Source organism: Pelophylax lessonae, assembly GCF_965119305.1.
Source record: "Pelophylax lessonae genome assembly, chromosome: 5".
In the NCBI taxonomy this organism is placed as follows: domain Eukaryota; kingdom Metazoa; phylum Chordata; class Amphibia; order Anura; family Ranidae; genus Pelophylax; species Pelophylax lessonae.
This window is the reverse complement of record NC_138772.1, coordinates 482,464,237-482,489,717: the sequence shown is the minus strand read 5'-3', so window position 1 is coordinate 482,489,717 and position 25,481 is coordinate 482,464,237. Positions and strand designations below refer to the sequence as shown.

At 40.7% G+C, this 25,481-nt stretch overlaps 1 protein-coding gene across 2 annotated transcripts in view; it reads left to right on the top strand.

Annotated features, from left to right (window-relative positions):
- NIPAL2 (NIPA like domain containing 2) overlaps positions 1 to 19,288 on the top strand; it is a 191,647-nt gene extending 172,359 nt beyond the window's left edge. The window contains exons 10-12 of one of the 2 annotated variants that reach the window (XM_082259222.1): positions 11,699 to 11,793; positions 14,710 to 14,770; positions 18,425 to 19,288. In XM_082259222.1, coding sequence (XP_082115348.1) covers positions 11,699 to 11,793; positions 14,710 to 14,762 — 148 coding nt within the window. In that variant the 3' untranslated portion in view covers positions 14,763 to 14,770; positions 18,425 to 19,288. The remainder of the gene's footprint in view (positions 1 to 11,698; positions 11,794 to 14,709; positions 14,771 to 18,424) is intronic. The other variant, XM_082259221.1, reaches the window with a different exon arrangement.
- The last annotated feature ends 6,193 nt before the right edge of the window (positions 19,289 to 25,481 follow it).

Genomic DNA, 25,481 nt, shown 5'->3' with positions numbered 1-25,481 from the left:
TTAGAACTGAAGGAGTGGCTTGGATGGATAATCTACGAAACGACTTAAACATTACAGAACAAGTCCAGTTGAATGTGACTATCTACTACTAGATATACCTTGGCCTGAATAAACAAAACTCTAAGAATTAGACCGCATTCACATTGATCCGACTTGGACCGCGACTTGTCAGCCTGACAAGTCGCGGCCCGTCACGCTCCCATTGTGTAGTACAGGAGCCGTTCTAATAGGAGCGACACAAGTCGCTCCGACTTAGAAAAAGGGTCCTGTACTACTTCGGGGAGACCTGGAGGCAACTTGCATAGACATCAATTTTATGAAGTCCGTGCAAGTCGCGCCAAAGTCACGCTGCACGTGACTTCACAGGTCGCCCCCTAAGTCGGAGCGACATAGTGTGAACCGAGCCTTATTGCTTTGTATATTTCACAAGCTAGGATAAAAAGCAAAGCTGTGTTTTCCCTAGCAACTGCTCAGAAAAATTAAAGAAACCCTTTTTAATCAGAGTATAGCATCAAGTCAATTAAACTCCTAGCATATTGTCCATCTGACGCTGCCAGGTTGCACCTCAGTCTTTTCAGGAGCTCAGTGATGCCCTGGTCCAGATCTGGGAGGAAATACCCCAGGACCCCATCCATCGTCTCGTTAGGAGCATGCCCTGACGTTGTCTGGCATGCATACAAGCACATGTGGACCATACAAACTACTGAGTACCATTTTGAGTTGCTGCAACAAAATTTCAGCAAATTGGACTAGCCTGCTGCATCATTTTTTCACTTTGATTTTCGGGGTGTCTTTGAATTCATCCCTCTGTAGGTTGATAATTTTCATTTCATCAAACGATGTGGCATCCTTTCGTTCCTAACACATTACCCAGTCCATATCAGTATAGATATCCAGCATTATATTTTTACCAGTTAAGATCTGATGTGTTTTCAAAGTGTTTCTTTAAATTTTTTGAGCAGTGTATTTTGTTCTCGATCTACAGACACATGGCATAGGGCTGCTAGGTAAGGCACATTTATTTATGCTTTTAAACAATTACCAATAACCAATATATCTAAGTGATTTGTGTTGGAAAAATTGTGGTCTGGAAATTAAAGCACCACGTGTCCAAAATAAAGTTTATTGAAAATGTTAATTGGGTACAGTAGCCAATGTATTTTGGGGATCCCAACATCCCCCCTGTTATCCGGTCAATAATAATGATCATTATTTCTGCAATCTTGCATACTCCCTTGGAGAAGTTATGAGGAAAAGCACAGTAAAATGGCGATGCCAAAACTGATCTCACGCTTCTACAAAAAAAAAGTCTCCTCTTTATTTTTCACTCTGATCCTCTCTACAGGATAATCCAGCATAGTGGCTTTTATTACTGGTCTGTGATATAAACATGCCTGCTGGGGACAAGAGCGTTTTGATCAGAGTAATGATTTGCCTTTCTATAGTTCAGCAACACTAAAGCAGAGACTTCCCTCTCCCATTAGACTGTAAATACTGCCTGGCTCTGTGCAGGTTACTGCATCGGGCCAACTCTGTGTCTTGGGCATGCATACTTTTTAGATGAGGCTGGGGCAGGGGGTGCAGGATTATTATGAGGATGATTACATTTCAAAAAAACAGCATTGTAAAAAAGATTTCCAGTGAAAGATTGTTTTCCAGAACTTAAAAGCATCTGCTTTTAAGAAATTTAGAAATATCCTTTTATAATAGTGGACTTGATTTATCAAGCATGTAGACCTATCCAACCATGCCCACCTATTCCTTAGAATAGTGAACTGGGATTAATCAAGCATGTCTACCATATCCAATATTTTATCATAGGAATTGCAATGGTTCTGTGTGTGTTTGTAACTCTTGTGCCTGGAGTCAGATTCATGACTTTGACAGATTTACAAATACCTATCATCATACTTGCAGCAAGCTTTTGGCCAGGGAATTGTTTTTTTATTCACACGGTGCTACTTCTGAGAAGGAGTAAAGGGAATGACTGAATAAACATGTTCCGCTCCTCTTGAACTGCCTCGCTGTACAGCAGAAGATGATAAAACTTCTCCCAGGCTGCTCTGTTGGAGATGCAGTATCTTCCTCCAAGATATGTATAATATATGTATGCTGTCACTATTGTCATTCGGGAGAATTGCTATATTAATGACTCTAGTCAAATCGTCTCTCCCAGTTCTAATGCTTTAATTAGATGCATAAGGGGGTGTTTGTTGAAAAAATTGATCAGTGTACCAACATCCCTATCGAACTATTCAAGAAAGGACAGGTCTGAGCAGGAACCGGGTGAGGGGTCCAGCACCAAAAAACCGTACTTCCAAATATAGAAGGGGGAGAAAGAAAAGGAAAAGAAAGGAGAGGAGGGAAAAAGAAAGGAAGAAGAAGGAGAAGGGGCAAGATGGAAGGGGAGAAGAAAAAAGGGGGGGGGGAAGGGGCCAGGAGGGGGGGGGGAAGGAAAGAGAGAAGAAACAGAAGAAAAGGGACAAGGGAAAGAAAGACAGGACAAAGGCCCGCAAGAGGGGAATGGAGGTGAAAAAATCAGGGTGGGTAAGGAAAGGAAACTAGAAAAGAAGGGGAGAAGGAAAGAAGATGAAGAAAAAAGGGAGAGAGAGGAAAGAAATGAGGGCTGGTGGGATTTTTGAGGTACTGTATTTAAGGATGAATAAACATCATATATAAAAAATGTAGAAATGTATTCTTTAGATTAAAAACATGACAAAAATAAGACCGCACATGGACATGAAATGAAAGAACATATATAGAGCAGTATATCAGGAGTATACAATTAGGTTTCTAGTAGGCAATAACAATGTATAAACCGGTGATTTACACCAAAAGCACCGGGTAATAACCCGACATGTTTCGCGGTATTCAGGTATCCGCTTCTTCAGGGGTATGTTGGTTTTACAGTAGATAAATTAGCCTTAGAAATCCTATGAGAAGAGGGAGGTAATACATTAGAACAAACAACATTATTGTATAAGGAAGTTTGAGAACATTCACCGAAAGTGTCTCAGATCTCCATCACCTTAAGACATGCAAGAGTGGTCACCCAGTGAACGCCTCCCCCAAACCTAGCGCTGGAAACACCATACTATGTGCAGCAAGTGCCCATCCCACCCCCCTCATCAAGAGCATCCCTATTGCTCAATACCTTAGACTTCTCAAGGAATTGTGCCACTGACAACAATTTTCATATTCAAGCCAATAAATTGAAACACAGGTTGCTTGCTAGAGGCTATTCCAAAAGTCTTTTGAGAAGAGCCTTTAATCGAGCCAAGTCCTGTTCCAGATCTGAACTTTTATACAAAACCACTCTCAAAGATGATCAACACAATGTGAGATTCATCACGAGATTTTCGGCACACGAAGGCATACTTCGAGATGTCTTGTGTAAACACTGGCCAATTCTCACACAAGACTATACGCTGAATAAATATTTAAGATCTAAACCAGATCTGGTTTTTAGGAGAGCAACTTCACTCAGGGATAGTCTCGTAAAAAGTCACTACAATACTCAAGCTCCTCATCTTAAAACCAAAAAAGGCACATACCCCTGTGGGTCCTGCAACAAATGCCCTTGGATCAATACGGGTAATGGCATTACCCAATGGGTACGCCTACCCAATGGCCAGTGGTGGAAGTCCAAACAGTATGCTGACTGCAATACACAGGGACTGGTCTATTTAATGACCTGCCAATGTGGTTGCTACTACGTCGGCAAAACTATACGCAAATTAGGCCAGAGGATTGGCGACCATGTATACCATTCAGAAGGAGGCACATACCAGACCAGTGTTACCCGACATATAAATTTATACCACAAATTTGACAACTCGGTTGTCACATTTTTCGTCCTGGAGGTCATTCCTCAAGACCCCCGGGGTGGAAATTGGGACAAGCGCATCTTACAAAAAGAATCCTATTGGATCGAAGCATTAGACGCTACCAAACCCCCAGGCATAAATGAAATGGTCTCCTACAAACCATTTCTAGGTTAACAATGCAATGGGTTCTGTTTCCACCTTGTCACCTACCCCCTGGGAGTCCCTGGGTGGGTCCAATAGGCCGGCTGTCATGCTGACTCAGCGCACAGATGTCTGGATCTTTTCGGAGTTCTTGTGAGTTTCCCACACCCCCATTGTTCTTGGAGGGTGAATATGTCATCAGTGTTTGATTTATCTTTATTTTGTTAATAAAATTTTTCTTTGTTCTTCCCCCCAGGATTGCCACCAACAGGTTATTATCCTATACCAGCAAGCAGATTTTGTGATATTATTTATTTCTGTAATATACTACACAGATTTTTCTGTGCTGTCTAATTTTGGTTGTTGTTTATGCTCCAAGTGATGTAGGTTATCCACGGGGCTATACAACATACCATGATCACAACTTAAATTAAGTATTGTTATGGGTGTTTCAATAAAGGATGTAATTGCTTATTTACATGCTTATTGTTTATGGGTTGCAGTACCCATATGATATACAGGTCCTTCTCAAAAAATTAGCATATTGTGATAAAGTTCATTATTTTCTGTAATGTACTGATAAACATTAGACTTTCATATATTTTAGATTCATTACACACAACTGAAGTAGTGCAAGCCTTTTATTGTTTTAATATTGATGATTTTGGCATACAGCTCATGAAAACCCAAAATTCCTATCTCAAAAAATTTACATATTTCATCCGACCAATAAAAGAAAAGTGTTTTTAATACAAAAAAAGTCAACCTTCAAATAATTATGTTCAGTTATGCACTCAATACTTGGTCGGGAATCCTTTTGCAGAAATGACTACTTCAATGCGGCGTGGCATGGAGGCAATCAGCCTGTGGCACTGCTGAGGTGTTATGGAGGCCCAGGATGCTTCCATAGGGGCCTTGAGCTCATCCAGAGTGTTGGGTCTTGCGTCTCTCAACTTTCTCTTCACAACATCCCACAGATTCTCTATGGGGTTCAGGTCAGGAGAGTTGGCAGGCCAATTGAGCACAGTAATACCATGGTCAGTAAACCATTTACCAGTGGTTTTGGCACTGTGAGCAGGTGCCAGGTCGTGCTGAAAAATGAAATCTTCATCTCCATAAAGCTTTTCAGCAGATGGAAGCATGAAGTGCTCCAAAATCTCCTGATAGCTAGCTGCAATGACCCTGCCCTTGATAAAACACAGTGGACCAACACCAGCAGCTGACATGGCACCCCAGACCATCACTGACTGTGGGTACTTGACACTGGATTTCTGGCATTTTGGCATTTCCCTCTCCCCAGTCTTCCTCCAGACTCTGGCACCTTGATTTCCGAATGACATGCAAAATTTGCTTTCATCTGAAAAAAGTACTTTGGACCACTGAGCAACAGTCCAGTGCTGCTTCTCTGTAGTCCAGGTCAGGCGCTTCTGCCGCTGTTTCTGGTTCAAAAGTGGCTTGACCTGGGGAATGCGGCACCTGTAGCCCATTTCCTGCACACGCCTGTACACGGTGGCTCTAGATGTTTCTACTCCAGACTCAGTCCACTGCTTCTGCAGGTCCCCCAAGGTCTGGAATCGGTCCTTCTCCACAATCTTCCTCAGGGTCCGGTCACCTCTTCTCGTTGTGCAGCGTTTTCTGCCACACTTTTTCCTTCCCACAGACTTCCCACTGAGGTGCCTTGATACAGCACTCTGGGAACAGCCTATTCATTCAGAAATTTCTTTCTGTGTCTTACCCTCTTGCTTGAGGGTGTCAATGATGACCTTCTGGACAGCAGTCAGGTCGGCAGTCTTACCCATGATTGCGGTTTTGAGTAATGAACCAGGCTGGGAGTTTTTAAAAGCCTCAGGAATCTTTTGCAGGTGTTTAGAGTTAATTAGTTGATTCAGATGAATAGGTTAATAGCTCGTTTAGAGAACCTTTTCATGATATGCTAATTTTTTTAGATAGGAATTTTGGTTTTTCATGAGCTGTATGCCAAAATCATCAAATATTAAAACAATAAAAGGCTTGCACTACTTCAGTTGCGTGTAATGAATCTAAAATATATGAAAGTCTAATGTTTATCAGTACATTACAGAAAATAATGAACTTTATCACAATATGCTAATTTTTTGAGAAGGACCTGTATATAAGTTTTTTGTATTTGCACCTAGGGAGGTCTGTTGTACATTCACCGGTCTCATAATTCTCCATCCTGACGGCAGGGGGTGTCATTGCCCGGCATTCCCCACGGATGTGTGGTCCCTGGACTGACTGACACGCTGGGTATCCCCATCCGTGCCTGATCATGTGGTTGCATAACAGCCGCGTTCGTGGCTGACCTTTTGTGCAACACGGCGCATGCCCAGTTCCCTGGGATGCTCCGTTAGGGACCTGACCCTGCGAGCCTACGTCACTTCCGCCCGGAAGTGCGTATGCACGCCGGGTTGAGTGGGTGTTTTAAGAGCGGCGAGACGGTGCTACCTCCGCAGTTGCCGGGGTTGACGCCGTCCAATACTACACACGGTAAGCACTACAGAGCCCCATTTGGGGAAGAGATCTTTTAAATGCTGCACTACGTAAGATCATCCCCTTGCTTATACTCAGCTCTTTCCATCCCATCTAGACGCTCCTCAGTGAGCCACCGGGGAAGGACGAATGGGGGGAATCACCCTTCAGTACGCTACCTTTCCTGCTATCTAGCTGACAGATGTACCAGCGCTGGTGCGCCTTGAATTTTAGGGTGTTTAGACACCTCTCTGAGCTGGAGAGGATGCTATGCCTGTAACCTACCCCAGCGCACGTACACTATTAGTGTTTGTTGTCCAGTATTGGTAAGATTCATTTGAGTGCGGCACCTACTATCATTTTGCAGATGATCTCCTTGCTTTATATAACAATCTAATGCCACCCCTTTATGTCTCTTAGAGAAAAAATGCTTTATAGACCAACCAACAGCCTCTAGGCAACTTTTGAGCAGCCAGTACGCTATATTCAGGTATTCACCAATGTGTGATATTCATATATGGTCTTTTGCCCTCTTTTCCACCCCCTCCACATCCGTGGGGGAGGCGTTCACTGGGTGACCACTCTTGCATGTCTTAAGGTGATGGAGATCTGAGACACTTTCGGTGAATGTTCTCAAACTTCCTTATACAATAATGTTGTTTGTTCTAATGTATTACCTCCCTCTTCTCATAGGATTTCTAAGGCTAATTTATCTACTGTAAAACCAACATACCCCTGAAGAAGCGGATACCTGAATACCGCGAAACATGTCGGGTTATTACCCGGTGCTTTTGGTGTAAATCACCGGTTTATACATTGTTATTGCCTACTAGAAACCTAATTGTATACTCCTGATATACTGCTCTATATATGTTCTTTCATTTCATGTCCATGTGCTGTCTTATTTTTGTCATGTTTTTAATCTAAAGAATACATTTCTACATTTTTTATATATGATGTTTATTCATCCTTAAATACAGTACCTCAAAAATCCCACCAGCCCTCATTTCTTTCCTCTCTCTCCCTTTTTTCTTCATCTTCTTTCCTTCTCCCCTTCTTTTCTAGTTTCCTTTCCTTACCCACCCTGATTTTTTCACCTCCATTCCCCTCTTGCGGGCCTTTGTCCTGTCTTTCTTTCCCTTGTCCCTTTTCTTCTGTTTCTTCTCTCTTTCCTTCCCCCCCCCCCCCTCCTGGCCCCTTCCCCCCCCCCGTTTTTTCTTCTCCCCTTCCATCTTGCCCCTTCTCCTTCTTCTTCCTTTCTTTTTCCCTCCTCTCCTTTCTTTTCCTTTTCTTTCTCCCCCTTCTATATTTGGAAGTACGGTTTTTTGGTGCTGGACCCCTCACCCGGTTCCTGCTCAGACCTGTCCTTTCTTGAATAATGCTTTAATTAGATCTAATCCAATGATTGCCTGCAATGATGGTTGGATATGACTCATTCAAAATTGAACGGTTTCTTCTAGACTTCTGCTTAAACAAACCTTTCTACGGTTCAAATGACTAGCTGCTTGTATCTGTGTGGAAAAAAATGTGTGTGTGTGTGCGCATGTATGTATGTATGTATGTATGTATATATATATATATATATATATATATATATATATATATATATACATACATACATACATACATACACACACAAAGACACCAAGCTGATATATGTGGAGTCCAGGTGTGTCTCAGTCCCCAAATATGTACACAAAGACAGAAACTAAAGGTCCATGGGACTTTACAGAGACACACAACTGACGTTAAAAGTACATGAATTTATTACATAAGAAAATACATGTAAAAATACATCAAACAAGAATCAACAGTATCAATGGTAATCCTCGATAAAAAATAGAGTGTAAGTACATACATGATAACTTCATCTATTTCTGACATTCCAATACTATATCATTATCAATCTGTGCTGTATTGATCTTAACACGTTTCGTGAATTCAGTAGTTCACTTCATCAGAAGCACAGATATGAGTAGTTAATGGCATAATAGAATCTTCTTGCTACCACTAATGTTCCTCTAAAAACAAAAGAAATCCCCCTGGGGATGGGACTATATAGGCAACCACACTTCCAATATAGGTAAGAAATATATATTTATTAATGGCATATAAAACAGATCAAGATTGTGACCAAAAAGAAAAATAATCACATAGAGTAAAAAACATACAAAAATGTGTATATACACAGGTATAAAACCTGAAATATAGTCATAAAACCACATATATTGTAACAAATGGTGTACGGTGCAAATTACTGGTATGTAATATGCATGTGGAAATCCTCCAACCCAACGCATTTCAGGCACAAATGCCTTTCTTCAGGGGTATATCACTGGAGTGATTTGATTTCCAGATGAGTTTGAAAGGCGGCAAGAGAGTCGCAGACAGGTAAAATCATAAAGGGTAGGTAGGAGTCTGCTGTGGAGGGTAGTATTTCCGGACAGAAATTGCCCGCAAGAGAACGGGCAGGGACCGCAATCTACCCCAGGGTTCCAGGAAGGATCCCAAAAAGATTAGGCCAGTACGTGGTCCCTTTATGGTGTCTAGGAGGAGTCTGTGTATGTATCAGTTGGTAGTTAAAGTGATGCTGCAATCAGAGGTACATTGGGGCAGGTATGGCCCTGTCAGCCAGCCGATAGTTAGAGAGATCCACCAAGTGGCATGATGTGGACCTTCACCAGAAGTCTGAAGTTGTGGGACCAGCAATGCTCAGTGGGAGAAAGGATTCTATGCAGGAACCAGCAGCAGCAGGGAATTTGCTACTAATATTCCTCTATGTCAATGCGACTGTTCCAATGGACAACATAGCACAGTACAAAAGAAAGCTCCTTCCTTCTCCTAAGAGTGCAACTCTTCCAACCAGAAGTTGGGGGAGAGAAGGGGAATCAAGCCACCAAAAAACAAACGATGCCTCCTTATATAGGAGCCAGAAGATAGAGTCCTAGGACTCAGTTGCCTGGAGTCAAAGTGGTCTGGCAGCAATACCTCATCAAGAGTATATATATATATATTTTCACTATTTTTAGTCAATTCCTGAAGCTGTGAAGACTGCTGGAATGGAAATCCACCTATATGCCCCAAATCATTTGTTGTCTATGTTGGCATTTTCACCCAACTTGTGCTAATTCCACCTAGTTTGCAATAGAAAAGGGAGCCAAATGGCTCTTTCCATACTACCCCCAACTGTTCATTTTGCAGCCCTGAAACAATCAAAACTGTTGCTTTCATCCACTTGATAGTAATGGTTGAAAGTGGTTAAAGCCCAACTCTGCCCTCCTGCCTACCAGTCCCTCCATCAAGGAGGCATCAGAGCCTTTTTCTGTATCATTGTACTGGGAATGCAGGATAATGTGGTGACATCCTAGGATGGGGTCCAGTTAATGACACTTTGCTCTCAATGATGCTTTGTGTCAGTGAACCTGAAAAAAAAAAAAACGGTGATAAATCTCAAAGCAAGTGGGTCTGCAAGGGACAGTATCAGAGAAGAGGTGAGCATTATTTATGCAATTGGTGGGTCTACCACTAAGCTTGGGCTTTAATACTGCCTGAAAATATGGTCTGCGTGAGGCCCCTTTTTACATGGGCAATCCAATCAAGTCTGTCTCTCAACTTTTCAGGCGTGATTAGAAGCTCCATGCATGCAATCTGATTGGAAGGTCCATGCATTTTTATTGACAGGCGGGCGTGAACAGACTTGTGTCTGTTTACACCCACCTACCTCCGGGTCTGTTCTGGTCCGCTAAAGGAAAGTGGAATTAGATTGGTGCTCTTCTATTTAGGCGGATCAGATTGGAGGGTAGTTGGGTCTAAACAGACAGCAAAGTTAGTTTACTCGCAGACTCTGTCTGTATCTGCTCTACAGAAGCTGAGCGGACATGTATGTGTCATCCGCCCACTCTGTTGATCAGAACGGAATCTTCCCCATGTAAAAGGGCCATTGCAGTGCAATACTAAACAGGTGACAGATTGTTTGACACATTTACTACAAGTCACCCATGATAAATGCTTAGTGGCCCCCCTAAGGCGAACAAGGTTTGATGAATTGGATGCTGCTGACTAGTGAAGGTGCAGGCTGGAGAAAGGTATGTCCAGACCCAAAGCACGCTGTAGAAGTGAGAAGAGATAGCCTGGCCATAGCTCAGCTTTTTTGGCCATACTTCTCTTGCGTGTCACAGGAGTACATTTACTTTTGTCCTGTGATCCAGAGTCAGCTGATAGCAGGCCTTCTTGTACGAGCCTGAGCCTGAGCCAGCTGCTGGAGGGGCAAAACAGAGAGCGGTGACTGAGCGTCACTGCTCTCTACTCAGAGCTGACCAAGAACTGAGCAATCAGTGGTCAGATTTCTTAGAGCCAATATCAGACAGCTGCAGTATGGAGGTAGGTAATGTATGTTTATTTTTTTAAATCTCCTACTTCTGTATTAGTGCATTTTCAACAGCACAGTTGAGTACTGCCCATTATACTTATTTTCTTGCACTAACCATTACATTTTTTAGAAAAATCAGTCCCTGGAGGAATAAAAACATACAAAATGGTACAGACAGTACTGTATTGTCACAGACCTTTGCCAACCTGTCACAGTTGGCTGCCCAGGATTACGGGCACACAGGTTACAAATAGACTATAAATCTGTCGCAGACATTTTGCTCAACATTAGGCAGTTTGATTTGCATCTAATTGTGCTGCTGATTTGCTTGATAAATGTCCCCACAGTGTTCCAATCCTTACGCTGTGTAAAAAAAAAAAAAAAAATGTTTGATTACAAATGTTTTTTAAAATAACACAAAATTCATTTTGTATTCATTTTTCTGCATTTGTCAGCTTATAATAAAACGTTTGAGTGTTGTATTTATTAAAATAGTATACCAAATAAAAATTAAAAAGAAAGAATAGTAAAAAAATAGTTTAAGCAGGCAAATTAGTCAGAGTTTACAATCAAGTTTACTGAGACTGCTAAATTTAGTCTGGGCATGTAGACATCAATGACCTCTGGTCATGAAAGGAGTAAAGTTGTCATCATATTAAATCATTTGCTTTGGTTGGCTTTACACCACCTGGTGCTACATGAATCTCATTGGCTCTTCTTTGCAAGGCTTTTTGAGCTTTGTGGTCTAGGGATGATTCACTTATGTGGAAATTATTATTTCTATCATGGATTTTAGGGATGACCATATTTGTTGTATGAGCAGCTTGAAACCCAGTTTTAGCTTTATGTATAATTCATTTTATTTCTGCAGGTGCTTTTTATCTTTCCTTGGGGTTTTCTTAATTGCAAGAAACCAGAAGAAGCATTCTTTCCAAGAACCGTATATAAACTTTGGGGAGATTCCTGGTGAGTATATATATATATATATATATATGACACTCTGGGTATATACTGTACATTAGATATTGACATACTATACTATAGTCCCTATAGGGAAAAATGCTTTTATTGAGTGAAAAAACAAAAAAAAAAGCTAATCTATAGTAAAATATTGAACTCAAACAGGCTGTATGAAGGTATCAGAAATTCTACGAAAAAATAATGGCGGATCTCCACTGCAGGAAATTGCATACTTTTATTCCTCAACCATTTTTGAAAGGGCAAAGGGCAGGAATTCCACAGCTCTGCAGTGCCACCTGTAGGTCTAGTTTGGTATTTTGAAAACAGGACTTTGAAATATAATGACAGGCTCAGGCAGCAAGGCACAGTAATGCACAATTTAGATTTCAGTAAAAATGATTAATAAGGGTTATTGAAACTTTCTGTCGTAACGGTTTGGTCCTATTCCAAAATACCATTATGGCTCAGCAGGATTGTGTGGCCCTTCTAATTCCTTTGGAAGGTGCTAAGGTAGCAATGAAAATTAAAACTAAAGTCCAGGAAATTCACTGGGGAAATGCATACCTTTTACCTGGTTTAATATGTTTCAAGAACTATTTTAACTGCCAAAAGATTTTGTAATTGTGTTTATCTAGTTTTCCAATCCAAACGCTCCTGCAAGACTGATTAGATATTTAAATGACTTTATTTTAAATGCAGTTAAGCCCTCATTCACATTGGATCAACTTGTCATGCGATTTGACAGGTCAGATCACATGACAAGTCGCACCCTATTGTCGGCAAAGGCACTGTTCAAATCGGCGCAACGCCAACTTTGCAATGCTGCATCGATTTGAAAAAGTAGTTCTTGCACTACTTTTGGCGATTTTGGGTGCGACTTGTATAGACATCTGTGGATGAAGCTGCACAGATGTCTTCCAAGTCGCACCTGAAGTCGCACTGACATGTAGCTTTGAAAGCGTGCAATTTCAGATGAAGCTGCATTCAAATCCTAGGGCTAGAGGTTATCTCCCCCTTTAGCAACATGTTGCATCCACATTTAGGATGTAACAAAAAACATGCTGCTAAGCACCCTAAGCCCCACCCATTAGCCCCCTCTCCCCTATCAGGCAGGGGGCAGAAGTTCTTCTCCCCTGAAGCTTCTGGCACTTTTAAAATGTTTGTGGCTGTGCTTTGCTCCACCTACACAGCTGCATCATTCATTCACAGAGATCTGTGAATGAATAAACTACAAGTCCCATCTTCCACCACAGCAGACTGACTTGTAGTTCTCATAGGACAACAAATGTACTCATCAGCGCACTCATAGTTCCTTGACACTTCCTGCAGCTCAATAACTAAAAGCCTTGTATGGAGGTATGGGTACAGAGCTGTAGGAAGTGTATGCATGAGCCTGACATTGCACCCATGATCCACTGATTGCAAGTGCAATACTTTGCAGACTCCTGTGTTAAAAAAAAAAAAACAAGCAAGTGTTTTCCTGCAAAAACATGTACATTAATTATTTTTTTTCTTAAAAGCAAACTTAGCCTTTTAAGCAATACAGCTTGGTCAATTTTCTTTCCTTGGTCTGCTGATTTGGATTGACAGCAGAGTGATTTCCTCCAAACTAGAGGGTTGCTAACAGGAGGAAAGAGCAACGTACCATTCTCCCACTCCCAATTGAATCATATGCTGCAGGGGATTGCAGTAAGCTGATATAAAGGCAGATCTGGGTACTTCTACTTCACAAAATGTATTTGAAAAAAAACTAGATTAGATTTTTTTAATATGGTGAATGCTTAACTGCATTTCTTATATCTTCCTGGAATTCAGCTTTAACTTTCTAAGCTGCAAAACAAACATCTAAACATGTGTATTTTATTAATCCCTGCTGCTGTTCAATAATGGTATATGCCAATCTGCACACAGCAGCCACTTTGTTAGCTAAACCAATTTGTGATTAATACATGAACTGAAGCTATGCAATGCTAAACCAATTTATGATTAATATATGAGCTGAAGCTAAACACTGAGAACATGCTTCATTTTTACAGTGATGTCTCTAGTTAAAAACTTTGTCAGGCCACAGTATGGCTTCCTCCCATAGTGATTTGAACAAATTATCCTAAAATATGTGGTTATGTAGAAAGTAATGACTGAAATGTGTTTTTAATTGCTCTTCCTAAAGGCCCGTACACACGATAAGAAAATCTGAAGGGAAAATTCGTCCGAAGACCGATCTGCCGATTTTCGGATTGTTAGTATGGTGCTTTCGACAGCCAACTCTGACTTTTCGGCTGACAAAATCCTGATGTGCAGGCTATAAAATTTTTGTCGTCCGTAATACAACATCCGATTTTCGTCTGAAAAAATTTTAAGAGCAAGACTAGGCATGCTCAGAGACGAAAGAACACATACAAAACAATCCAACACATGACATCACTTCTGAAGTAGAATTCTGTCGTATGGGAAAATTCATAAAAATTTGGGAAAATAACCTTCACTTTCCACATCAGACTAGCATGCCACAAAAAACGGACGACAGATCATTCGATAATCTTATCGTGTGTACGGGGCTTTAGGCTACACTCACACAGGTGCTGGTTGTAGCAGTAATTCTAGCGCCGGTGAGTTTGGGTCTGCAGCTCTCTATTGTCAGATGTTTTCCAAGTTGGTGGAAAGACAAGGAGAGTATTAAAAATGTGAGTGCATTCAACGTCAAACAGGAGTAGATGTTGGCGCCTGCATTCATTTTGATTTAGGAAGAACTTGACTCTTCGCCAACAACACATGCGTTTGGCTTAGTATACTCTATAGATGCAATCTACTGACCCAAGATAATTTGATGTCTGTATGGGGCCTCATGTAAAAGTAGAAAGGTATCCTTTCAATGTCCACAACTGCATGTGCAAACTCTCTTCCTTTATTTTATTTGCATAGTCTGCCACTGGTATCACAGAGAGGCAGCCACAGCAAGGCAGGGAAGACCCTGAGATGAAAGGTAAAAGGGGAACTAACCAAATAATAATTTGGTATGGGATCACTCATGGTATACTAATCAGTTGCTGTGTGATAAAGAAGAACTCCACATTGACCAGAAATGTGAGAGCCACCTGGTCTTCATAAAAATGTGCTGTTTTTGGACCCCCTCGTGAATTTTGCCCCTTATTGTCGTCATTGGGTACTGCAAGGGCAGGGCTTTTTTTCTCAGAGTAGGTGCAGGAACTCCCTCTTTTCGAGTCATACCTTTTCTCTGCCCCTACCTGCCTCTGAGCACCATTCCTTGGTTCCATCCCCTACCCACCCACCCCCCCCCCCCAGTACTGCCCATTTAGACAATACAGAACCAAGTATCATTTTTGTGGTGCAAAGTAATTTGTATGGAAATTAGTAATAACAAGAAAAGCTGTAAAATAGAACCCTTGCTGCCAGAAACAATAGATCCCCCTAACAACAATGGACCATCCATAACAAAATTTCCCCTCCATCAACAATAGACTCCTGGCAGCAACAACAGATCACCCCATAGCCAGCATCAATAGACTCTATGACAGTCAGCAACAATAGACCCCTCCCTCAACAGTAGATCTCTCCTAGCAACATAAGACCCACCCCCAGCAACAATAGACCCCCATTAGCAAAATAGACCTCCTCAGCAACAATAGTCCCCCTTCAAAAATAGATTCCCCAGCAGTGAGCATCAATAGACCCTGCAGCATACCCCAGTACCCCTTGCCATTACATGCAGTCAGTCCTTGAGGAGCCAGAACTAAGTTCCCAAACATTGCAGCTGAAAAAAAGCCCTGTGCAAGGGTGTCCATGTTCAGGATGCTAGTGATAGAATTTCTATTAAAGTGTATAATGTCCATGTGTAATTAGTGATGCATTAAATTTTAAAGAGCTCAGTAGACAGGCCGTACATGATGCCAGGCTGTAAAATGCCAGGTAGGCCACACAATGAAGATCTCTCAGTAGCAGTGTTATAGGCAAGTATAAGCTATAGCCGTGTGAACTCAAGTCCCAGGCAAGGCATCCTGAGAACTGCAGTTCCACAAACACCAATTTACAAAAATGTTTATAGGATTTTCTGAGTCTTAAAGTTTGTACTGTTTATCACCATGTCTACATGTGTTTGATCTTCCAGCATGAGAACATTTCCATGCCATCATGTTTATCCCAATTAGAGACCTCAGCAGACAGGGAACTGGGAACATTGCAACATACTACAGGAATCCCAATTAGACCTGTGCCAGGAGAGAATCCCCTAGGTTAAAGATTATCTCATTTTATCCTATGAATCATTTCAGCTGAAATGAAAAGGGTGTGACCAGCAGATGTAACAAACTGTGCAAATAACTAATATACACTGTAACTTTAACTTAACTATCAGTATACTAAAAAAAAACAAGGGTTAACAACCTAATGATAACCGCACAAGTCAATGAAACTTTTAAAGGCAATTTAAATTTCAACTGATATATGAACTGTTTGAAGAGAGGACTAGGGAACAAGTGATCATGACCATTCTTGATTTTAAATAGAGGTTTAAAAATAATTATAACCATAAGAGAGTAATCACCCGGACACAACCTATACACCTGGATGCCCGTCTGTTGAGGTCCCCCAAACATGTTTGCTTTGCTCCTCTGAGCACAGATATCAACGTTTTACAGCAAGTAGGAGCAGGCAGATGGCTCCTCGTTCAGCTTCTCTTTGGGGAAACCATAGCAGTTGGTCAAGTTTTTCAAACCTATGCAGTCATTTGTTTTCTCTGCTTGTAATCAATTGGGAAAGGGGAGACTGACCTGAGATGGTCTGTCCTGATCTGGTGACTGTCCCTCCATGGTTGTGATAAGTAAGAACCTTTTTACTATCAAACCATTAATTGTCCTGATTAACTCTCTTAATGAGTTCCTTGGTTGTAGTGTGTCCCTGATTTCCAAGGACCACCCCATGTGTTAAAAACTTGCTCTGAAAATGTGCCTAGTTTCAATACTAAACAGCAATACAATAAAATCTTTTTCTTGATGATAATTTTAGATATTGATATCTACTGATGTCCTCTGCTGCTTTTAAATTAACATTATTGATCAGCAGAACACAAAGGCAAAAATATCTTCTGAATCACTAACCATGCCGTAGGTCTGTGTGTGGTGATATGTGGCTCCTGACACATCGTCATATGCAAGAAGCTTTGCTGAGTCAGATTAGCAGTTAGACCTGTTATTAATTTTAAAGGTTAACAAATAAGTACCTTGGCATTAATTGCCATTATCTCATTTTAAACTCTATATGTAGCTGGCAGACAGTTCTGTACAATGGGCTGCTCCGTACTGTTGCCTCTTAGCATACATATGGAAATTGATTTGCTGTTTATAGGCAAAACCGCCTGTCTGCTACACATTTTCTTCAAGTCATTTTTATACATGAGATAACAATGGGGGGGATTTACTAAAACTGAAGAGTGCAAAATCTAGTGCAGCTCTGCATAGAAACCATTCAACTTCTAGTTTTTTTGTCTAAGCTTAATTGAACAAACTGAAGTTGGAAGCTTATTGGCTACCATGTACAGCTGCACCAGATTTTGCATTCTCCAGTTTTCATAAATCAACCCTATATATAGCACATCACAGTGTGTCCTTCTATATGCACAGATATTGTGGAGATACACATGTACACAGGGCACATACCCTCAGTAGGCACCGATTTCCCCCCTGCACTTCTGTAAGAGGACATACCTGCCTGTCCTTGCTGTATGGCATGCCTAGAACTGCACAGCCTTTTATTCAAAATCTAGGGCATGCATGTATGGGAGATGAGGGACCTGTCTGTAAGGCCTTTGAAGAAGGGGCTGTGAGGCCCTAGGAAGGCTACGCAATGAAGATCTCCCTGAAGTTGGCCTGGTCTTTACAGGCTCATTCAGAAGTGCTAAGAGAGGGGATCAGGGCCCAGTTAGATAAGTGCTATAAAAGTCACCAGATCCATCATAGTTTGCTTATTTACACAGGCCTCAAAAGACCCACAACTGGCTGGTCCAGCACCGAAGTGAATCAAACGTCTCAGGACATACAGTATTTCACGTTCCACAAGCTGAACTATGCATGGAGGCTACTTGCACTGTATTGGCTTGCACTGACTCCTTGGGCTGGCCACCCTACCAGGACAACATGGTATGGGGGAGATTTACTAAAACTGAAGCGTGCATAATTTAGTGCACCTCTGCATAGAAATCAATCAGCATTCAGGTTTTGTCAAAGCTTGAACAAGTTAGAAGCTGATTGGCTACCATGCACAGCAGCACCAGATTGTAAGTGCTCCAGCTTTGGTAAATCTACCCTTTTGTGTCCCGAGCATATGCTCTGCTTTAGCATTTACTGTCAATTTAACCTTACCTACCTATTGAGTTACTGATCTGGAAAAAGCTTGCAGTAAAGTATTAAAATTTCAAACTCCCATCATGCATACATGTGCTAGGCCTATTCATCTCTAGCTAGTAAACCCTGGAATGGAATGATACAACCAGAGACTCCGATTTTTCTTATCTTTAATATTTAATGTTTCCATTAAACTTGTTGTCTAAGTAACTCACTAATTTGTCTGGAAAATATCAAATGTAGATTTCCCTTTTAATTCCTTATTTTTTGTCTCTCTGCAGGAAAGGAAACAGTGGATAAAATCCAACCAAATTCAAACAGCATTACATATGGGTCTTTGCTTAATTAGTTACTCACACAGCAGCTAAAGCAAAAGAGATGAAAGTGAGAGAAACAGGGTCACTGAGAGGAAGCGTTTATTTATTGCCCACGATTTTCAACACTGTGTCATGTCTGCATGTCAGATCATTTTCTGCTCCCTTTATGTGTTTTTTTTTTTTTTTTCATGAAGCTTAAGTTTTCTCCAGACCCTTTGATGTCTTTACAGTTTCAAATCTCCAATGCTGTACAATCCCAAGCGCTTGGTCTGGTCCTGGTTTGCTAATGATAAACTCAAAAGAGTTTTGCAGATGACTTTCTGTCCTGTAAAAAAGGGTTTATTTCTGTAACATCTTCTCAGGGAGATGGACATTTTGGAGTTTTCAGATGGCTCCAAATGCTAAAAATACACAATACAATGGATGTAATAAGCGTTTCATGATACCTCAGGGCTGTAGGGATGGATGGCGACGCTGAGCAAATGTGTTTAAAGAGATTGCGTACATTTCATTAACATGTTTCCAGTTTTTGGATCATCGAGAGTTTATCTAGTGTGCCTTTCATTGTTCACGTATAATTTTATAAACCATGCTTTATATAATCCCCAAGTGTCCTTATTTGGCTGGACAATTTCTAAGGCTGAGCAAAAAAAAGTTTTTGCCCAAATATGTACAAATGATATTGGAATTTCAGCATATTGGCTGCACAGCTGAACGGGCCAGGATCCACACTTTACAGCAGTCTTTCTCAATCTCTTTACCCCAGAGGAACCCTTGAAATATTTCTGGGGTCTCAGGGAACGCCTGGTAAGATTAGTCCATTGGGGGTCATTGGGAAAATGCTCCTTACACTGATGGTGATAAGGGGGAAGAATGCCCCCCTTACAGATTGGCCAGAAGGATACACTAAAGGGCCATACACACTATAAGATTTTCTGAAGACTTTTTCCTTCAGATTTACCTTTTCTATGTAGTGCAAGGGCCTGCCAGATTGCATACAATTGAAAAGTGTTTAGGTTTGACCTCATATTATATGGTTTTGGTAAATCTAAAGGAAAAAGTCTTCAGAAAATCTTATAGTGTGTATGGCCCTTTACAGTCATGCTGCTGGCTCTGCCAAGTGGTGTTGAACCTGGTGGAACTATGCAGGCACCATCAGATGGAAGGTCAGTTAGCCAGAACTCAAAGAACCCCTAACCACCACTGGAGTAACCCTCGTTTGAAGGGCTGCATTTATATTGTACAGTACCCAAGATTCAAACCCCAAATGTAATATTTTGCAGCTTAGAAGTCCTTGATAATTTTTTATTTTATGTATTACAGGTTCTTATATAGCGCTGTCAATTTACGCAGCACTTTGCACATATCATGTACATTCACATCAACCTCTGCCCTCAGGGAGCTTATAATCTAAGGTCCCTAACTCACATTCATACATATACTAGGGCCAATTTAGACAGGAGCTAAATAACCTACTGTGGGAGAAAACCGGAGTACCCACGCAGGCACAGAGAACACGCAAGCTCCATGCAGGTAGTTTCGTGGTTGGCATTTGAACCAACGACCTTAGTGCTGCTTGGCGGAAGTGCTAATCACTTAGCCACTGTGCTGCTTTTTTTTTTTTCCAATCTGCTTTTTCTTTATTTTCACGTTGGTATCCTGCAGATAAAACACTTCCTGTCCCTGGGTGGCTACATCACTCCCCCACTGTTTCTATGGAGGGAGCTCTCATATGGACTACAACCATGTCTGTATCGCTTCATCACTATTTCATGGGGGTCAGAGCCTGTTTAGTTTACAGGAGATCATAAGGATAGAAGATATTCATTCTGGGAAGCTCAACCAGAAATCACAAGGACACTACATTTCTTGCAGGATCAACAGGGTTTTCTGTATTTGCTGAAAATGTTCATTGTGCGAAATATGCGAAAAGAGAGAAAACTAAAGCAGCTACTAAATCTGAGGACTGTAAGCTGCAATACATTATGTTTTGGTTCTTGGGTTCAGTTATGAGGTCTACATAGTCTTGCCAAACAGCACAGCCAGCCCTAACTTTTTATATCTTCTCTTAAAGTGGTTGTAAATTAAATGAAAAATGAACAAAGCATATACTTCTATAGTGTGTACCCAAAGCACCTAGTGTGATTTCTGTCTGCTCTGTCCTGTCTCTGTGAGTACGGGTCACAGTGTATGCCAAAACTAAGCAATCCTGAGAAACTACCCTACCCCTCACCAACACACAACAGGTGATGCACAGCCTCAGACTTCTCTATGAGACTGTGTAGAGGAAGGTGCATCCCTTTTCTCCATATAAAGTGACTGTAAAGGAAAAATTCTTATTTAAAAAAAAAAATAACAAACATGTCATACTTACCTGCTCTGTGCAGCGGTTTTGCACAGAGCAGCCCCAATCCTCCTCTTCTCATGTCCCCTGCTGGCGGCCTGGGCCCCTCCATGTTGTGGAGTGCCCCTATAGCAAGCTGCTTGCTGTGGGGGCACTCATGCATGATTGCTCTTGAGCCAGCTCTCTGCATCCATAAGACACATGAGTGTGGCTTAGCCCCGCCTGTGATTGACAGCAGCGGGAGCCAATGGCACTGCATCTCAGCCAATCAGGAGGGAGAGACCCAGGAGAACTCCATGTCTAGTGCACATTTCTGGATCAAGATTGGGGTTAGGGGTGTATGAGGGGGGAGCTGGCCACTGAAGATTTTTTTACCTTCATGCATAGATAGCATGAAGGTAAAAACCTTCCGTCTTTACAAAGTCTCAGATTACACTCTGTTCCCTGTTCTATGCTGTGTAGTGTGTGACATCAGGTCACCGCCCCCTGCCTTCTGGAGCTAAGGAATTCTGTGTAAATAATGGGCTTTAGGTGGCTGTAGAGAAAAGTATGCTGTAGATAAACAGGTAAACCTATGTAGGAGAATGTGTTTAATCTTTGTGCATCACTTGAGGCCAGTCACTTCACTGAGTATAGGTAAGGGTTTACAACCACTTTAAACAAAAGGGACACAAAAAAGTCACCTCCATGCCCCCAGCTCTTGATTAGAATGTGAAAGTGCAAGAACAGATTTATGAAGCCATCTCTCTGTTTCTGTCAACATATTCTTCTCCTGGTGGTGTTAATGCTGTATGTCTGTGGGCAGATGGATGTAAACAGATGTGTTCAAGGTCCATCAAAGTCTAGGGAAAAAAATGGAAAAGGACAGTGTTCTGTACTTAAATGTGATGGATCAGAGGTGGCCTGACATCCCATGTGGGCAGCCAGATGTAAGCAGATGCAAGTCCCTTTACTTCTGGCTGCCCATTGAGTCATCACAGGTTTGCCAATGTCTGCTTTAAAATACAAACAAAAAATGACTGGGAACAGAAGTCATAAAAGTGATATCCATTACATTCAACTCCGATTCAGCAGGGAATCTGTTCATTGATCTCCTGCTGAATGGACCCTTATACCTGCTGTACAGGTAATTATGAGAGGCTAAACCCCAGTCAAATTTGGGTATTTAAACTAGTTGCATTAACAATACATCAAATGGCTTATCACTAAATAGATACAATTATTTTTTTATTCATATGTGCATGGAGTTTAGTTTTAGCTGATGGGTAAGCTAAAATTTTCTAAAAACGGACAACTAATTTAAATGGTGATTATTTTCAACTATCCCCACAATTCTTTTTTTTTTTTTTTTTTTTTAAACAAAACTCTGATCTGTGATTAAAAGGATGGATATTCTCCCACTTTGCATTCCCCTTTCCTTCAGATTGAGAAAGTCAGTAGAATGGCCTTAGTATCTACAGAGCAGAAGTGGGTAAGATTCTTCCATGATGTTTACCAAAATCCTGGGAATACTCTGAGGATTGTTTTTTCACCCTCAACAAGTGTAAAGTTTCACTTTAAAGCACAAGAATTGTAATTATAAAGAACTGTGAACTCTTATATGATCCATCCACCCTCATTGTGCTAAATGGCTGCAAAGCACAAACGTCTTTGTAGAGCCATCTAAATATATCTTCATGTCTAGTAGATTTGCCAAACAGTTTACGTGTTCTTACAAGCTGCAATTTATTTATTTTTTTTAATACATGCTAGAGAAAGCATGATAAATTGTGTCTGACTGAAGTTCAGACTGTATTCAGTAATATGAAGTGCCTTAGGACAGTGTTTCTCATACTGTGGTCCCTGTACCATATATACAGTATGCCAGGTATCTACAGGTATGTGATGATCTCTAACCCTTTCCCTGAATTTGCTGTAAAATGTGCTGCCATTATTGACAGTGGTTGGCTAAAGGAAAACTCCAAAGTGGAACTCAAAAAAACAAAATCTTTTGGAAAGCCCACAAGTAAAATATGTGATCTCTAATGAAGAGTGTTGCTTGTTACTATAAAAAATGACAGTTTAATTAATGACCGATAATCAATACAGTGCCCTTCTTCTAGTGCTGTGACACATAGTTGTGACTCCCTGACGTTAAATGTATCCTGTCGTTCACTCTCCTATTCTGCTCCTCATTTCCATTCACAAAAAGCCTTGTGTTCTGGAGTGATGGAAATGACAGGATCTCCTTCCCCTTTACAGAACACTTTAGGTTCTATGAAAAGAATACAAGCCTATTTATGAATGAACATAAGTTGAGAGGAAGAGGAAAGTGAGGGACATGAACCCTTCAATGTACAATAGCCAGGGCAATTTTTTTACTTGTCGGTTTTCAAAAAAAAAAAAATGTTTTGTTTTTTTTTGTAGTTCCATTTGAACCAAGACTGGTCTACATTCCTTTTACCACTCCCCAGATATTCAGAAGAGTAAAACCTCATCCATGAAAATGAATGGGGTGAACTCAGGCCAGTAGAAGCTCTGAGGTGCAAGGATTTTTTTTCTGCTATACAGGACTGAGATCTTCAGAGCTGAGCTGAAGGGACTGAAGAGGGTGGAGAAACATTTTAAGACAACTTCATTAAAAGTGAAGTTGTCCTTTAAGGTGTTTACTGCTACTGACTCCCCTGACTCTACCAGCACACGTTATATTCATCATGTACATGATGTAATCGGTGACACCTGAGGATGAACATTTTTCTGTCACTCCACTGGCAGTAGCCAAAGTGCTCTTTTATTCATGGATGGAGTCTGTGGTTGACACTAGAAGTTCACTAGGTCCCAGGCACCATGCTACAACTGCCATTGTTTGGACAGAGCATACGGCATGCAAGGAGCAGAAGTTTGGTGACAAGAAGTTTTGCAAGAGCTGATGCACTTGGAGCAGAGTGGTGATATTAAATAAAAAATAAGAGAAGTTGTATGTAAAAGACGATAAAGGAGCACAGTTGAAAAGCAGGGCAGATCAGAATATGTAGAGCATGATAATAGAGAGTGCCTGGATGGCTTCAATCCAAGGGAAGGAGTGAGGAATTATGCAGGGTAAAATGTGAATAGTAAACCAAGATGGTAATTCACATCTGTAATTGATTTTAAAGTAAATCTAGGCCCAATTATTAAACTATCATGTAAGCTTTAAAAAGGTTGCTCTAAATCTCGTGAAATCTGTAGCTTTATTAAAATAATAATAGTCATCCAGCCATAAAAGTCCTGGTTTAGGTTTTTCCAGGTATGAGATAACATTTCTCTCCCAACTGTGCTCCTGCATTGTCACCCTGTCAATTGCATGGTCCATTGGAGATTAACAGCACAAAGGATGAAAACAGGTGAACTTTTTTGATTTTAAATGGCAATTTTTTGATACATGATGCTTTAGCAAAATACAATTGGTCTGTTTAGGGTTTAGATCTACTTTAGAGAGGCCCATGGACAAAAGATCTTTGAGACCCACTGCTTTTGAATTTTTGAACACCATGTATTGTGCCTCAACGTCTCATTGTTTACACAAGGTGCTAAAATAGCCATGTCATTTCAGGCTTCAATTAATCTGTAAATATATGACATGAAATTGTGAAATTCCACATAACCAAACCTGTTCATTTATTACGGACATGTTCATTTTCTACCTATACTGTACTTATGATGGGTGACGAACCTTGATGTAGTGTGAATAGACTTCAATAAATTGATTTTTTTTGTGATGTGTCTCTCATATTTTCTGCTAGTTTGCTCTCTGTTCACACTTCTGCTCTGAATTAGCCATAGGGGTTAGTTTGTGGATACAGAAGTGTTTTTTTTTTTTTTATCTTTTGTAATCCATTGTTCTATATAACAAAAAGTGATTGAATAAGAAAAATGTTAGTTTTGGAAGGCAGTTCATGGATCAATGAAGTGCTAATTGCAATAACGTATAGCAACAAATCCGATGAATTAAACAGATGGGCTTATATTGGTTGACATAGGTTATTCTACTTTGCATAATAACAATGCACAAACCTTGCCTTTCACAAACTTTACACTACTGGGTGTGTTGGGTGCCTGCATCTATCTCTGCTTGCTTTGGTGACCTGTGTGTCCCAGAGTCAGACTCCCTTTAAATGCAAATGTTATTTTTTTTATAATTATTATTTATTTGAAAAAAATGAAATACAATTTAAAAAAAATGAATGAAATAGAGAAGAGCCAAGTCTAATTGGATAATGAAATTGCAGCTGACGGGGCTTAACTTATGCAGTCATTGAAGTCAGGATCTAGCAACAAAGTGAAACTGATTTAAAGAAGAGATCAGTCAATAAAGGTAATGGTAGTAACTTGCATTAGCTGCTTTTTGGCAGGCTCTTCACTTCTCAAAGTATAAAATGAAGCACAGGTTCACTTTACAAGACATGTATAGGCATGACCCAAATTTATCAACAAACATCCCTCTTCTTCTCTAGAACCCATTTCATGCTTCACTTCTTTGTTTTGCATTGTTCTTGCAGCAAGAAAAGAGAATTTTTGTACTCACCATAAAATCCTTTTCTTGGAGTCTATTGAGGCACACAGAAAATCTTAAAAACATTGGGGTATACTATACGTAGACAAGCAAAAAACAAAAAAAACTGTAACCCAGCCATGGGATAAACAACTCCTACTATTAGC